The 17,987-nt window shown below is 32.6% G+C and overlaps 2 protein-coding genes across 4 annotated transcripts; one reads left to right on the forward strand and one right to left on the reverse strand.

The window, feature by feature from the left end:
• The first annotated feature begins 10,598 nt into the window (after positions 1 to 10,598).
• On the forward strand, positions 10,599 to 14,303 carry WRKY47 (WRKY family transcription factor). Of its 3 annotated transcripts, none has more exons than XM_022041585.2 (6): positions 10,599 to 10,897; positions 11,139 to 11,210; positions 11,310 to 11,444; positions 12,235 to 12,549; positions 12,622 to 12,735; positions 13,124 to 14,303. In XM_022041585.2, exons 1-6 carry the CDS (start codon positions 10,709 to 10,711, stop codon positions 13,751 to 13,753), a joined length of 1,455 nt encoding a protein of 484 aa, XP_021897277.1. In that variant the 5' UTR covers positions 10,599 to 10,708; the 3' UTR covers positions 13,754 to 14,303. The 3 variants fall into 3 exon arrangements, with proteins under 3 accessions (XP_021897277.1, XP_021897275.1, XP_021897276.1); XM_022041583.2 differs by having other exon boundaries at positions 10,601 to 10,897; positions 11,292 to 11,444; XM_022041584.2 differs by having other exon boundaries at positions 10,601 to 10,897; positions 11,292 to 11,444; positions 12,247 to 12,549.
• Positions 14,304 to 14,784: 481 nt separating this feature from the next.
• Positions 14,785 to 15,378, reverse strand: LOC110814151 (uncharacterized). The gene has a single exon (XM_022041518.1). The coding sequence runs from the start codon at positions 15,376 to 15,378 to the stop codon at positions 14,785 to 14,787; it is 594 nt and encodes a 197-aa protein (XP_021897210.1).
• Between the last annotated feature and the right edge of the window lie 2,609 nt (positions 15,379 to 17,987).

Genomic DNA, 17,987 nt, shown 5'->3' on the forward strand with positions numbered 1-17,987 from the left:
TATTAAATTATGAATAATTTTAGAACCTATATTACACAAAATGAGGAACGAATTTTACCTTGGGACACGTGGTCCTAGTCGCCAATGTCACCACGCGCCATCACACAAATGTCACCGAAAATGTCAGGCGCTGATGATTGAATCAGCACGCGTTATCACATGCAGCGAACCAACATCATAATTTGGTTGCCACTCTTTCTTTTTTCTTCCTTAATTTTTTTATTTTTTATTTTATTTTCTTTCTTATCTTTTTTTTTCTTTTTTTTCCTTCTTATTCCTCCTTTCTCGCAGCTTCTTTTTTTCTTCTTCTTTTTTTTTTCTTTCTCTTCTTTTTTTTTTATTCTTCTTCCTCCTTTCACGTAGCTTCTCTTCTCTTTTCTCTTCTTTTTTTTTCTTTTCTTCTTCTTCTTCTTTTTCTTCTCCTTCTCTCTCTACCTAAACATGACTCTTCTCTCTCTTCTTCTCTTTTTTTTCGATCACGTGCCACCGCATCGCACAACCTGCGCAACCCTCCTCCTCTTTCTTTCTCTCTCGACTGCGACATCGCACAACGTGGTGAGACCCTTCTCTCTCAGTCGTCAACGTTGCTCGACTCTCTCTCCTCTCACAGTCACATCTCTCTCTTCTCGATCTCTCATCTTTTTTTATCTTTTTTTTGTTATTTAATTATATATATACATATACATATATATATATTTGTCGCTTGGATTTTCTCCTGGTCTCTATATCTTTTTTTTCTTTTCTTTTGTACCCAGCTGGTGCCCAGCTTGGTATTATATAATAATACTGAAATTTTTATTTAACAAAAGAATTAAAGGTTAAAAAATTATATTCCTTGCACGTTTACTTAAATTACTCGAATATGGGCTATGAGAATATTTTAGAACTTAAAACGAGAAAACTACTAACAAATAAATATAATTAACATCTATTTAAAATTTACGGAGCGGAAAGAGGTAGTTGTATAACTAGTCTTTTGTTGTTCAGGATCTGCATTTTAGTCGTCATGATATGAAATTGTTAATAAGAAGAGGATGAGCTACACTATCTTAATAAGAATATTAATATATTACCACTGACACAAAAAATCAAAGGACTGTAGAAAAATATAAAACGACTGATGGAGCATAATTTTAATTAAATTTAAATACTAGTGCATTTCTTGTCCGATTTACTGAAAATGTTAATATTCCATTTCCTAACTAATAGTCTATCAAACATAAAACACTAAATAAAGTCAAAATGATGATTTAATCATAATAAGTATACATTTTAATAAACATACAACATTGAATTCTTTACTGTTTTGCTCAAAATCGGGTATTCATATCATATTCGTTCTTATCTTACCATATTTATCTTTTTCTACTGATATCACTGGGGGCACACAGGGATCCCCGCTATGCGTGGGTATATAACATTTCCTTATAAATGATCGGTTGTCCTCATACTCCGTCTAGTAATGGGTACTACATACTAAAGACCGTCTCAATACCCTATCTGGTATGAACAAAATCAATTTACTCTCAATCCCATATGGTATGGGATTTTTCAACCCCGTACGACTAAGGATAACATCTACGGCAGGGTTCACCTTATGTACCAAGTTTGTACACTTTTTCTCATAATACCTAGTAGGTCCTTTCATTCAATAACATTAATTTATGCATATTTTTTTTAGTTATTACTTAGCAACCAATGACACCTATGCCCGTATCCCAAACAACACCAGAGTACAAAATTCAGATTTTGAAATATATAAGAGAATAACCTCGTAAATAGAAGCATGATAAAATAGAGTAGTAGAATTAGAACTTCAAACGTCACAATACGATAAATAATAAATAAAATGAATAAATCAAGGAAAAATTAAGTATCGTAGAACGTGATAATAAAACATAGTGAAATAAAACACAACAATCCAAAAATGCATAATTAGTATATTGATTCTAGATATATATAACTAAAGAATAAAAAAACATATTAGGTTGACTAAGAGGACATAGATTAGAGTAAAATAAGATCAAGCAAATAAAGTAGAATGATATAAAAATAAATAGATAGAATAAAATGATAATAGAATAGCAAACAGATAACACAATTAAATTAGTGACAAACATAAACAAATTTGGTTACCAACTCTATTGACAACCTATATTTAATCATCAAGGGATCATAAGACCATTTATTACTACCGTTTGTTATCGATTTAACTTTAATTTACTATAACAGGGAAAATGTTGAAAGATTCTTACTTTGGTCGGAGTCCAGAACACCACATTTTTCACTACGGTTTGTGACAGTCCTCAGTTCTTGAATTTCTTGGGTTTCTTGGTAAAATTTAAAAATGCCCATCAAAACAGCGTGAAAATACGTAGAGCATAGTGAAAAGACAAAAAAACTCACCAGGGGTCAGGTTGGGTTCTGGTGCGGCGTCATCATCGAGTTCCACCGCCTGGTTCTCCTTCTTCAGCATTTCTCCCTCTCGACCAAACCATTTTTGGCCAATTCCTGGTGGAAATTAGTTTAAATCGTGAAAAGGAGGTGTTTTGCGGAGAAGGGAGGGGAAACATTTAGCCTTACTGGCGATTTTTGCTCTTTGGTGCGGCGGCTTAGCTAAGCTTTGCTATCCCTCTCTCGCAGTTTGTGGCTTCTCTTGATTATCCTGCATCGAGAACGGTTCAGATAGCTAAAGATGGAGAAATATAAAGAACGGGAAGAAATTTTAGGCTTATTGGCACATTTTCAGATTCCAGCATGGTGGCATCGGCGTCTCTCCGAGAGCTGAGCTCTCCTCCAACTATCCTTTTTCTTCTTCTTTGGTCACTTGCGTCGGCTAGGGTTTTGGGGGCCAACTGAAGAGAGGTTTAAATACCTCTCTTTGACCATCTGGGCGGTCTATTATGAGAGGCGTGGAGGCACGTGCACTGTTTGATCGCACCTATTTGAAAAATTTATTCGGGCTGTTCGATTTGAGAGACTTAGAAGCACGTGGGCCGTCCAATCGAGCCTATTTAAGAAGTCGATCTGGACCGTTCACGCGCACGAGAGTGGCCCTGAGCCATTCGATTGGCCTAGCATGCGGATTACCAACGTGGGCTTCCCGCATGGAGCCCGTGTTGGCGTGGCTGCCACGCAGTGTGCGGTGATTCGTTGTGCTACTGACTAAGCATCCACGTGATCCGTTTCTTCTCTTTTCGTGAATTGACCCATGTTTTCTGAATTTCTTTTTAGATAGGTCCCCCTCTTACTTATAATTGTGCTCATGCTTCTGAATTCATTTTAAGAAAGGTCCAAAATTAACCCTTTAATTATTTCTTTATCATTTGGCAATAAATTAATTTTTATTCACTCATTTCGTAATAAAATAGAAATCAAAAGGAGATAAATGAGTAAAATTTCTGAAATTAAACAAATCAAAGTGTTTTTTATCCATTAAATGGTTAGGTCTCAAATTTGGGGAGTTACATCATTAATTTTAAATTTAAAAAAATATGTCTAGTTTGGGAGAAAAACCAAATAAATAAATCTCAAAAGTGAAAAAATTTTATGGCTATTCATGTTATTCTTAGTTCTCTTCCCGTATCTTTTCATGTTCTTCCTTTACTTCCACTCAATTTCATATAGACACGAATTCTCTAGTAAGAACCTATAACTGCCAACTACTTCACTTAACCCAACCTTCTCCACTGTATATATATTTGATCAGATGCATTTCTCCAATGGTGTCAGTTTTAGCTATGTTGATTGGCAGAGCTTTTATGTAATAATTGAGTGATTAAAACATGTAAGATTTTAGGAAAAAAGAGCACCACTTGGGAGATTAAAGCATTCAACTTCATTTAAGGATCTAAATACTTATAAGAAAGTCTAAATAGTAGAGAAGTTGTTGATTTTAGGGAACTTAATTTAAGGATTAGGACTTTAAGAAGGGTTTTAAAGAGAGGTGAAAGAGAAAAATTAAGGGGAAAATGGGTTTTCTAGAAGGTTGAATTGGAGAAGGTGACAGCTTTTAGCTCTTTCTTCTATAAGCTTGAGCTAAAGAGAAATGCATAAAAAGAAGATGAGTTTAAAAGATATTAGGTTTTTCTTTCTAGTTCATTTTCTTTTAATTTTTCTAAATTGAAGGACGATTGAAATAAGAGTAAGCTAGGGGGGAAGGGAATCGGGAATAGATGTATGATAAAAATACCCCATTGCAAGTACTTCAAATTGATGGTTGAGTCGATAGTAATAGAAATTAAAGCAACTAAGTAAGAAAAATGAGATTATAAAAACCACACAAAGGAAAAGATGCATGAAAGGCCATGATTTTGGTTTGAACAAAAAGACAGAAAAAAATAAGTTGAATTTTGTGTACATAGTTTTATTAATTTAAAAGTAGGAAGGAGATAGCTTAAATTATCATTGGGTACTATGATATTGCTAGTCTTTTGGGAGAATTTATTAGATTTTTTTATCTTTTCTTTATTTCTTTTCTAATGTTGAGATTTTGAGGTGAAAGCAATAGAAGAATTGATTGACAAAACTTGTTGAGAAAGGTATGACTTTAACATAATAAAAACAATAGAGAAATTAGTTCTTTAGAATTACTTTTAGGACTAAATTGCAACATCGATTAAAGTTATAGACTAAATTGAGTATTTCTCGTTTCATTTTAATAATTACTTATTTTACATATATATGCTTATTGTCTTTTGTTAAGCCACACTATCAAAAACTTTATTTTTTTAGGGTGTTTAGTTGATTATGTTGAATGGAGGAGGGGTAATGACATATGATTGTTTGATATTCAAACTAAGCTATTATATGCTTACATATAAGTCCGCTATGATTTAACTTAAGCCCAAATGAGGGAAAACTCTTAATCATATGATTGACCCTATGTAAGGGCTTCTTAGTTTTATTTTCATATATGGATGTAATGAAATTATGATTCTATCTTTTCATATTTGTGATACTAGTTTTATAATTGTTGTTTTGATCTAATAAAACATCTTTTACTCCTAAAAAATAGTATACATATATTAAGATAAGTAAAATAAATAGTTGGTGCTTAAACAAATTGTGTTAAGAGATAATTAGGGGGATATTTGGCAGTGGCTGTAATATTTATTATAAGTTTAAATGTGCTGTTAGAACAACTGTTGAGTAAAAATACTTTTATCAGAAGCTATTAGGTGTTTTTAACAAAAATAATTGTAGAAAATCTTGTCATCTTAAAAAGTAGAAATTGAGTGTTTAATTAAAATAGTTATTAATACTGAAATTAGCAAAAAAGTATAAGAAAAGAATAACCTAAGATAAAAAATTTATTATCTGATAAAACAATTTTAGATATTGAAGTAACAATATATATAAATATGAAAAATCAATTTCAATTTACATAATTATTATACAATAAAACTAATACATATACACATAATATTATGTATAATAGTATATAATGTATATATCAATATCTTTGTGTATAATAGTATATATACTAAGTGTATATAATAGGAACTAAAAAAGCTAACTAAAAAAATTAATTGTATAATAAAAATAAAAAAATTTAATTAATTTTGTAGTACTAATGATATTTGAATTTTTAATGGTGATGATTATAATACTGAGACATTTAAATTATACAAATAAAGAGATCTATTCATTGATAATAAAAAGAAAAAACATGAGCTGTGAATGAATTTGATGTAAAAATTCACATAATCAACAAGTACTTGATTATGGTTTCTCTCTCCTCTTGGATTATGGATTCAAATAAGTTCATATACTCTCTTGTGTCCTCGCTAGTAGGTTATATTATAATTATTATATATATATATATTCACTTAATTAATAAAATATATCATGTATTTTTTTATAAAGGTTCGAAACTTAAAAAGAAAAAAAATCATAAATTAAGTGCGGAAGCGAAATAATAGAGTTTAGGGTTTATATTTCTTACACAATAATTTAAAATACCTAATAGGATTACGAGAATATCCATTCTAAAATAACAAACGAAAATCAAATAAATAAATAAAAGATAATATACTGAGCATTCTAGTACAACATTCACTAGCTTTTGAAGGGAGTCCGGGTGGTGAATTATTCACAACTCTCTTGTTGATTGGGATTTGAATTTTAGTCCTCTTGATCTGAAATAGTTAATGAAATGGTGAACTATACTAACCCAGTAAAAATATCACACTACTCACCGATACTGAAATTGAAGATTGGTAAAAATCATAAAAACAACCAATAGAGCTATTAATTTAAATAAATTCATTTATCATAAAGAAAACTATTTATTACATATATTTAACGTTGCGAGATTTTTAAAATCAACTTATAGAGACAATAACTTAAATAACATTTCAATATCATATTTAAGTGAACAATAACAACTATTTTTCTTTTTTATTTACCTACTAGTATCTCTAGAGACCCATAAGGATATCCCACTACGCGTGAACCAATATTCAACATTGTTAACTAACCAGCCACCCTCATACCCGTCCGGTATGAGCACTAAAAATATCATCCTTCAATATTCCATCTGGTATGAAGGTGAATCGGGTCATCATCATACTCCGTCTGGTATGAGCGCTAAAAATATCATTCTTCGATATCTCGTTCGATATGAGGCAACATTCACAGTAGGGTTCCCTATGTACCCAATCCGTCCACCATCTCACATGATATCTAATAAGGCTACCATTCATTAATTTATATGACTAAACAATTTTCTGTTTGCATATTAATTTTCAATTTCACAATTAACCATAAATCATGCAAGACAATCAATATATATATATATATATATATATCAAGTAAACACAATTGAATAATTTAACCATTGCAGTATATCATCATGTATTTAAAACTATAAATTCAACAATCAGTTAAATAAGATAACAAATAAATGACTAACCGATTTCTACCTCCATTAGTAACTTGTAATTATTCTCAAAATTTTTTAAATTATTGAGCTTCAATTCTATAACAGAGAATAAGGTGAAACATATTTACCCAAATCGGTGTCCGAAATACCAAACTTTCTACTGCGCCTACTGCCGGTCTCCTGGTTTTCTGAATTTTTCTACGGAGATTAAAACACACTTCACGTACTTAAAAATATCCTAAAAAATTCAAAATCGGTGTTAAAAATCTTTTCCGGCCAATTTTAAAATTCCAGCACGGCGGCACCACTGTGCTCCGGCAACGACGGCGGTAGTTTGCTTCGGCCTAGCTATTTTTGGCCAATTTTTGCCGGTTTTGGCTGGTTTTATACTTATTTATGTGAGAAAACACATTAAAGAGTCTTGATTGGCCGAAAAAAATAAAAAAATAGAAATCTACCTGCGGTGGAATTTTCCAATGCGACCAGCTCACATTCGCGGCTGGATGTTTTTCTTCGATCAACTTGTAAAAAATAGAACGGTGAACACAATGATAGAAAAATAGCACAAAACGGGAAATGAAAAACGGAAAGGGGCTCATCGGATGCAATTGTAGATTTTGCTTGTGGCGGCACCGCCAGATTTGATCCCCAGTTTTTGACTTATTCGCCATTTCTTTTGCTCTGATTTGACCATGAGGGTGCTCAGAATCAAATTTCGAGCGGAGAGGAGAATTTTTACCTTTTTTGGCAGTCAGAGGTGGCTCCGGCTTGGTGGACGAGCGGCGGTCGGCTCTCTTCTTTGGTGACTGGTTCTTCTTCTTAGACGGGAGGCTAGCGGCTAGATTTTGGGTTCGGTGTGATGCGAAATATTTATACCCGTATCGCATTAATCTGGACCATTCATCGCGTTTGATCTCGATCGTCCGATCGCATTTAAAGATGAAATGAATCTATATCGTTCATCGCGATTTGATCTCGACCATCTGATCGCGTTGAAAGAGGGAACGAATTTATACCGTTTATCGCATTTAATCGTAACTATCCGATCGCGCCTAAGGAGGGAACAGATTCGGACCGTCCACACACATGGGAACGCTTTCGGGCCGTCCGATTGCGGGGCACGTAGATTGTCAACGTGGCCTCCCGCGTGGTACCGAATCAGTGTATCTTGCCATACAACGCGCTCCGATTCGTCGAGACTACTGATTGGACGGTCATATGTAGTGTAATTTTTTTTAATTACGTTCTAACCCCCCAGTTTTAAATTTTTCCTATAAAAACACAATTCGAACCCAAATTTTTACTAATTTTTTCTAAAATTACTTTCAATTTAATCATCAATTGTTTTTTTCCATAATTTTACATTAAATTAAAATTTATTAATTTCAAAAAATAGATTTTTATACATTTTTTAACGCTAAAATTAATCTCGGACCGAATTCCAGACTCGAGTATTACATTTTTAAACAAAAAAAATGTAAATCCAAATATGTTAAATCACCCACATTCGTTTAATAACATAAGTTTTAAAAAATAAAAACTCATAATTATTTGAAAACTAATTAATGTGCCTATAATTGCAGTTTCTGAATTAACTTAAAAACTAGTATATTGTAATTGCAGCTGCAATATTGATAAATGTATGGTTTCAAAATTATATTTGACCACCTAAACAAATTGTGATATATTATAATGTATTAAAAAAAGAAAAGTGAATTGTAAAATTGAAGTATATACTTATAATAATGAGAAAAAAAAAAACAATAATCTTAGATGTCAACAGTAATTAAAAATGGAGTTACAACCATATATTATGAGGAAAGAAAATTAAAGAAACAAAAAAGATATATAGATAACAATTAATTGAAAGAAGTGAAACTACATGCATTATATTCCATTATGAATTAAAAGAAAAAGTAGCATGCTTTAGAGGATTACTACTACGTGCAAATCATGCAAATGAATAATGGTTTTGGTTGACGGTCAAAATTTTCAGCCGTGTTATAATCACCATACATGACTATACAATTTACAGAAGTTTTTATAAATCTTATAAGTTGCATTTTCATTACATATACATATATATATATATATGTATGCATGTTATATGAAATTGTTACTAACTATCATATATATATATTTATTTAAAATAATTGTTGTATACGATTCTCTCTCATATCAGATTATTAGTGCAACTGTCATATATATTTTTCTTTAATGATAAAAAAAAATTTAAATATAATTTTTATTTTGTTTTAACTATTCTAATTAAAAGAATTTAACTATCATAAAATAATTTTTTCGTTTAAATACGTCATGTCGTGTTAAGATTACGTCCAATTTAGTCATCATGATCTATCAATATATTATAACAATATTAAATTAAATTTTTAATCTTATTAGATCAAGTATTATAAATTGTGTACATTTAGTTATAACGCACTCATAAAATAATAAAATGTACGTTTTTAATGATATTTGAATTCATAACATTCAAATAAAATATAAAAATATTAAGGACTAAACTACCGTATTAACATTCTACATGTATAATTAAAACACAAACAGTGCATATTAATAATTTGGATATAAAAAAATATGTTAAATATATTTTTTTACTGTTTGCACAAATTACTACTAGTCAGTCTATAGCTATTTAAATCATGATTCTCACACACGTACATGTGTATAATTTGTTCTCAGAATTTGCTTAATTGATTAAGAGACCTTTGTTGTTGAATTTCATAATTAGTAGTAGGTAAAACCCGCAAAATGAAATTGATTATCCATCCCGTTATAAAATAGCTGACTGCTCCACTCAAATATATAATGAATTTGAATGAAAAATTCTAATCTGCCTTTCAACGTCCTTATATATATATATATTTTTTTTAATATAAGTAAATATTGATTACCCGGGGAAACCTACACAGTGATGTATTCTCAATATAAATTATATATATATTTATTTATTTAGTCTTTTCAACACATTAATTATTTAAAAAACTATAACTGAAGAAAATTTCCATAAAAAAATATTATTAATATCACAAAATATTCATTATGATCATTAATTAGTTTTTTCTACGTAGCATAAGGTTAATTATTACGTATTAATTATAATAATTCGAGAATTTACATTAAAAAAAAAAAATTGTTTGAATATGTGAACACGGGAAACAAGTAAAGGAATAGAAATGTCACTATATGAAAAAGTTATGAGCACGCGAATCATAAAGGCCATGATTAATAAGTTTAAAACAACAGAAAAATTAATTAGGTTAAGCCGAAAGCCGAAAGAAGCCGAGCCGAATGCTCCCTCGACGGTCTTCTCTTCCGTGAGGTTCGTTGACGATGACGTTGACACATCCCAATAAACTGATCTGTGGGATTTGGCTTCAAAGGTCAGTGGGATTAGGTATCCTCCCAAATGGGTCCCACATCCTTCATCTTACCCACCGTCAGATAGAGCCGTGCCGTCAACCTCGTTGACCCGCAGAAGACGCCCCCACGTGGACCGCCTCACTCCGGCATCCTTCCGTCCACACTCTTAACGGAACTCAAAACACCCATCCCTCTCTCCCCCGTCATTATGGGTCCCACGCCTTACTCCCCCATTCTCCCTTCCAGATCACGACACGTGTCTCTTCATGGTTCGGGTTGACGTCATATCCCCTCGCGAAGAAAACGGCTGGTCTTCGCTTACTCTCTCCTCCCATTGCTCTTTTTTATTACTTTCCCGGCCCCCTCAAGCGAACTTCCTTTCTATTTTAGCTTAAGAAAACTCTTTTTTCTCTCTACTTAATTTCTCTATAGCTAGTTATGGATAATAATCAATTAGAAAGACGCGAATTCACCTTTCTGCACTCCTCCGGCGACTTTCTAGGGCAGATTTCCGGTGTACCCGATGACCATAAAAGGCCTCCTGTCAAAGAAATGGATTTCTTCTCCACCAGTAATCAGCCACCTGATCAGCACACAAATATTGGATCATCCTCTTCCGGTGTAAACGTATGTAATTAATTCACTTTCAGATTTCATATATATATATACACACATATATATCTCCGTTAGACGTTTCCTCTCTCTCTCTCTCTCTCTCTCTTTCTCTCTCTCTCTCTCTCTCTCTCTCTCTCTCTCTTTCTCTCTCTCTCTCTCTCTCTCTCTCTCTCTCTCTCTTTCTATGTATATGTAAGACCTTTTGTACTGGGAATTAATATTGACTTGTATGTATATTTAACTGCTGCAACAGATTGGATTGAATCTGCTCACTTCAGGTTGTAGGATTTCAAGAATAGAAAATGATGACAGACCCAATTCAGAAGTAAGTAAATATTCTTCTAATAATAATTATATATTCCCAATTTAGATGAAAGGGTTTGTTTTAAATAATTGTGTTTCTCAGTTGAGTTCTCTTCAAAAGGAGTTAGAGAGGCTACACGAAGAGAATCGGAAACTGAGGAGTACGTTAGATCAGATAACCAAGAAATACAGTGAACTGCAGAATCAGTTAGTCATGACGATTCAAACACAGGGACAAGGGGGTCGGCGAGAACAGGTAAAACATGTGGCTGCTTTAAGTTACCAGCTTTGGCTCTCTCGATAATTACCCGTATGAGATTTTACTTTTGTCTTCTACTTAGCATAGGCAACAATTGTTGAATATTGAGATAACCATGACGACATATTTGAAAAAAAAAAAAAAAAGAATTATACAATTAATTGGTTAACGTGCAAAACTTGAATTGGAAAGCGAGCTTCCACGACGCGGAGTCATTTTTTCCATTATATTATATATGCAATATAATTTATATTTTTGGTATAGTTTGCCCAGTTCAGTTCTAAGTACTTTTTTATTTAGGAGACTACCAAGAAGATTGAAAAGTTTCATCTTTAAACTTCTCAAACATGTTCCATTAATGACTTCAATCCCAAACCAAGAAAACATATATGTAGTAGTCGTCATATATATGCAAGTAAAGATCTTTTATATGTGTGGTCTATATATGTAAATGAATGGAGGAGGTATGGGCTTGATTGACTGCTGCGTGCTGGACACGCCTGGAGAGGTTTGTCACGAATAATTCCTGAGTTAGCTTCATGAGCAATCTCCATCGTTCCTTTGGCTACCTCATGAGAAGTGTAATTAACTAAGTCGGCAGTTGACTTATTGACCAACTTTTTCTACAAAGGATCCTGCGTTTCTTAAAACTGCCCAATTTGTCGTCATATATTACGAGTTACAGGAATTTGGCAGCTGAAGTAGTTCGTATTTATACACACACACACACATATGTATATTAAATTCTCATTTTGATTTGATTCACGTTGGTCAAATATTGAAAAAGGTGTTGGTGCAGAAAGGGGTGTCAAGTCCCATAAAGCCAGGCCAAGAGTTGACGGAGCCACGGCCATTAGATGTAAATGAAGCATCAGTCTCGGATGACAAGACTCAAGATTTGTCGAATACCATGGAAGTGGTGTCAAAGGAACGTGAAATGAATGTAGTAAGTGGGAAGCAAGATGGAGGTGATCAGACATCCCAGAGTTGGGGGTCCCCTAAAAGTCCAAAATCAGATCAAAACAAAAACGAAGATCAAATTCCAGAGGCACCCTTTAGGAAAGCAAGGGTCTCAGTAAGAGCAAGATCAGAAGCTCCCATGGTAAACTTAAATTACTTGCATCCAGTACAAGAATTTCTCTTTTACTTAATATCAGAAAATCCTTTGGTGCAGATCAGTGATGGATGTCAATGGAGGAAATATGGTCAGAAGATGGCGAAGGGTAACCCTTGTCCACGCGCCTACTATCGTTGTACTATGGCTGTTGGGTGTCCGGTCCGCAAGCAGGTTAAATTTTAATTCAGATTCTTTCTCTTCCAAACGCGCGCGCACACACATATATATAATATTGGTAGAACTCAGACTATGTTATGCCCAGCACCATTTTTTATGAGTTTTTTTCAAAACAAAAAATATTTTTGATAAAATTTAAAATCAAAATTTATTTTTATAAAATTTAAATAGAAAAATTATAATTTACAGCTTTTGTAAAATAATGTTAATTTTTAATAAAAATTATAATTTTATTAGACATCTAGTTTTTATTTTTAAAATGACAATAATAAATAAAATTAAATAATTTCTAATTAAAAATATTTTTATTTTAAATGAATTTTATCAAAACATAAAAATTCTTTTCGTTTGTAATAACATATTTGTGTATTGTGGGAAATAGGTACAAAGATGTGCAGATGACAAGAGTATTCTAATAACAACATATGAAGGCAACCACAATCATCCTCTACCTCCAGCAGCGACGGCCATGGCCAGCACCACATCGGCCGCTGCAGCAATGCTCCTCTCAGGTTCCACCTCCACCAAAGAATCTCTACCCACTTCTGCCTTCTTATCTTCTGTACCCTACGCCTCAACCATGGCCACCTTATCAGCCTCCGCACCATTTCCCACCATCACCCTCGACCTTACCCAAACCCCTAACCCTATGCACCTCCTCCGTTCCCAAACATCTTTTCCTCTCCCACTTCATGGCTCTCCACAACTTTTAGGTCACCCTATGTTTGTCGCCCCCCATAAATTCCCAGCTATGCCACCGTTGCAGTTAGCCCAACGCCCACCTTCAATGGTGGAGACTGTGACTGCTGCCATTGCTTCTGATCCCAACTTCACGGCGGCCTTGGCGGCTGCCATTTCATCCATTATAGGGAGCAATCCACGTAGCAATGATGCCAACAATGGTAGTAACAACGTCACTGATGAGAACATCAATGTTACACCTAATGGGGTACCTGGATTGCCGGGTTCTCCACAGCTCCAACAATCCTGCACCACTTTCTCCACCAATTGAGGTGTGGGTGATCCATCAGTAGTACCTTTAATTATTATATGTGGATACGTTTAATTATTATATGTGGATACGTACATATATATATATATATATCGCCTCTGAAACATCATATGTCGTTTTACATACCTGTTTCCTTAAGCTAGATTGACTCCTAAGAGAAGGAATCCACAATACTTGATGGTGACGTGATAAGCTGGTAGGTGGGCTACTGCTTGTCAAGAACAATCAGGTTGTTGAGATTTTGTAAGCTAAGTGGTGATTAAACCATTATTGGCATGCTTTCAGCTTTGGGGTTTTAAAGGTTTTCTGAGATTTGAACAGCGTTATGAACTTATAGAGGATCAGTTACGACACTGTTCTTGATATGGCTGGCGACTACTTGGGCGCTTGTGGATCAAAATTTTGGCATATGTGTATATACGTGCCTATGTTGCAAAAGGCTTTTGCAAATTCAGTTAATAAGCAATATATGCTTAACACTGAAATTATTATATGTGTATTGATCTTATTAGAAATACATATATACATGGGGATATGTTGCACTGAGGAAGCCTAGAGACCTGGAGTGTAACTATGGTTAATATGATTGCAGAGTATAAAATATAGTTTGGGAGAGAAAATATACATGTCATGTGTATTTGTTGGAAATTTGGGTTAAATTAAGGTTAGTTTTTCTAAACTTCCTCTAATTTATTATTATTTCATCACTACCTTAACTGTAGTTACATCTATACATAATTAGTTCATAACTAATTTGCTTTGACTCAATGCGGGATTGGCAAATCTAATCAATCAATCAATCCATATAATAAAAGAATATTTTTCTAAAAATTATTTCATTACATTTTTTTTAAAAAAATAACATAAATAAATTTACTTAGAATGAGAATATAATAAAACTAAATTGCAAATTCTGTTGCCATCAGCAATGTATGAGTGTTTGGATCTAGATTCAATTTTAGGGTTCTAGAGGTAACTTGATTAAATATATCATCTAATTTTTTTACGAACAAGAAAATTCGAGGTATGTATTATTCGGAATGGCCACATTTTTTGCAGGACGTTACCCACCTCTCATTCCGATAAGAAAGACAAGCTCCTTCATCATCACACCGACAACATTTAACCGGAAAACTAGCATTCCTCAAAGCACTTGCTCTATCCTCTTTCACCGGCGCCGCTGATTTCTCCACACTTATCGATCCTCCTCGTTGCAGACAGGCCGCACGGCGACTATCAAAGGCCTTCCTCTTCGAACAATCTGAAAGCACCTCCATGGCTGCACTAATTATATTGAAAGCACCATTGGCCGCAACCGACTTATTCTTATCCGGATGAACACTCAGAGCTATCTTCTTGTACTGGTTCTTAATCGTTTGTTTGTCGGCCGACAAGAGGTTCTCCACCCCTAAAATCGCATAATGATCTACCTCGCCATTGTTCAATGTTCTCTTTGCAGCCAGGTGAATCAAGTAAGCAGTGTGATAAGAAGCGAAAGTTGAATCTAGTTTTTTGGCATTGAATGCTAAGCGTGCGGCTCCTCTAATGTCATTGTTTCTAAATTTCTCTTCCGCATCATCTATCATCTTCCTTGCTGAATCAGTTGCAGACATAGCTTCCTCCATCAAACTTAAACAGCAAAGATGAAATTGATTTGAGTGCAGTCTAAATATAACACCGATTTCCTTTTCTATACGTACAAAAGGATCCACATTCCTAATCTAACTCATTCATTGATTTGCCAGGAAACTGATTCCTCTTTCCTTTTATTTTTTTCCTAAACGGTGTGTTTTTTTTTTAAAAATTATTGATTTATTATCTTAATTAGTACTAGTAATTATTATTTATTTTTTTAAATCATTCCTTTTTTAAATACTTAAATGAAAATTTCAAATACTAAATCTAATATTTTATTATAATCAATCTAGTAATTAATTATATTCGGTCAAAGAATTTTATCCCCGTAATTTTTGAACAGTATACGTAATTTACGTAATTTTAAATATTATATTTAAAAATAAAAAAATAAAATAAAATTATCATTTAATTCACCACTAATAACCACCGTCTCATTAAATGATAAAAAATTTAAATAAATACAATGATCATAAAATTATAAAAAGATCAAATAAAAACATAATATTTCTTTTTTCTTTTTAAAAATCAAAAGCAACAAAAATGTAAAAAGGAAAGAACAGAGTAGAAGAGATAGACCTAGATCATTGAGATGCTTGACGAAGCTACAATGGGAGAATCGCAAGACAAGGTCATCAAAAATAGCGTAATTGTAAATGATTTCTTTATTTTTTTTCATTATTTAGCTCGCCTTCTCTCACTGATACTGATCTCCTTTCCTTCAACCTACTTCATTTTGAGATTGAATCTTTTTGTCTCTTTCCGACTGAAAAAAAAAATACATAAAACACAGTTTGCATCAGAAAGAAGAAAGGAAGCTAAATTTTTGACGGCAGAGATGAAAATGAAGATTGTGTAGGGTATTATATTGTTTAGTGTACCTCAAGTTTCTTTTTCTTGGGAGATGAAAATGTCTCTTTCTTTCCGTAAAAGTCGTGGATTCAGGAAATAGAAGTTACAGGTCAGTCTGAGTTTCCGCTGCCGTTACTCACTTTTTTGTAGTGAATATTCATTTTTAATTTCATATTTTTTTTCTCCTCTTATTTATTTAAAAAATTCATGGTTATGGTTATAAGAGAACATATATATTTTTAAACATGATTGACCTAAATATTCTTTTTTTTTTTGTGTGTGTGTGTAAAATGGGATAAACTTTAATAATAAAGATAACTTATACAAATGTCATATGGAAGTACTGAAATTATTCTATAAAGCATTGATTCACATAACAAAGTATATAAATAAACATGAATTTTGCATTAACATACAACACTCCCTTGACTATATTACTAGAATAATTATACTCTAACACCCACTGCATCTATAGTCAATTCTTTAATTAAATATACTCAAGTTGGTGTCTTAAATAAATATATTTCTTTCATTTTCATTTATCTAAGACTTCTCTAGTAAATATTATTAGAGGTTAGTGTAATTAGTTGTAATCAATCATAATCCTAGGATTAGTTACAATCAATTAATGGTTAGCAGTAATTAATGAACAATAGGCACTTTAATTTTTCCTTAAATCAAAACTGATCGTCTCCCTTGTTTTCCTCTCTTATTCTCTTCCAATTGGCTTGAGTTGTTGGATTTCAGAACTTCAATCAATTCATGATTGAATCGAACTCATTTTTCTAATATGGTATCTAAGCGCTAATTTCTTGATCATTCAATGATAAATCTCTTCATTGAAGCTAAACACGAAAAAAAAAAAAAAAATTCTAAAAAGTCATAATCGGTATGTTTTTCAACATTTTACCAAATTATTCATTTATTTGTATTGAAAAAAACAAAACAAAAAAACCCTTACTAATCCATTTTACTTGCATCCCTTATTAATTACACTTATTTCTAATATGGTATCTACGTCCTCGTACCTGTATATAATTATGAATGGACATGCGATGTGGTTAATGTATCACATAAATATTAGAAGAAAGACAGAGTCATTAGATTTTTGAAAAAAAATTAAATGAATCATTCTTAGTAGTTAAATCACAGATCATGCTATTAGAACCATTACTACACATAAATAAAGTCTTTGCACCTGGTTCTTCAGCATGAAAGAAGTCAAGCTGGAGGTGTTTCTTTTACAGAAAATTTGAAAACAATATATTGTATGTATGCATGCAAGCAAGGGAGTTTCTAACAGAAACCTGAAAAACGTAAATACTTACACAATAATTAGGGAATGTGATAAAAGCCGACTGGAGAAGAACTAGTTACACTCAACCAATGCTAATGGCAACTTTAGCCCTAATCAATCATCTCTAAGCACTTATTACAAAATGATTTTAAATATCATAATTTCTTTCCTAAAGGCAAATGATAAAAGTTAATTTTTATTAAATGCATTGTAGCTTTATTTAGAAATTTTTCATAAATTATAATCTCATTTTGTTAAATTTATTAGTGATGATATTAAGAACTTTATCAATTATTTGTTCTAAACAAGTTTATTAATTATAATTTAATAATATGAAAACCAATTTTACATTTAAATAAATGATTGAATAACACGGGGTCGCTCCAAGTTTACCCATTCTGGGCCTAATTTCAAAATCTAAATGAGTCCAAATAATGAACGGCCCAGATC

This window comes from Carica papaya, chromosome 5 (assembly GCF_054855325.1).
Source record: "Carica papaya isolate Zhongbai chromosome 5, ASM5485532v1, whole genome shotgun sequence".
In the NCBI taxonomy this organism is placed as follows: domain Eukaryota; kingdom Viridiplantae; phylum Streptophyta; class Magnoliopsida; order Brassicales; family Caricaceae; genus Carica; species Carica papaya.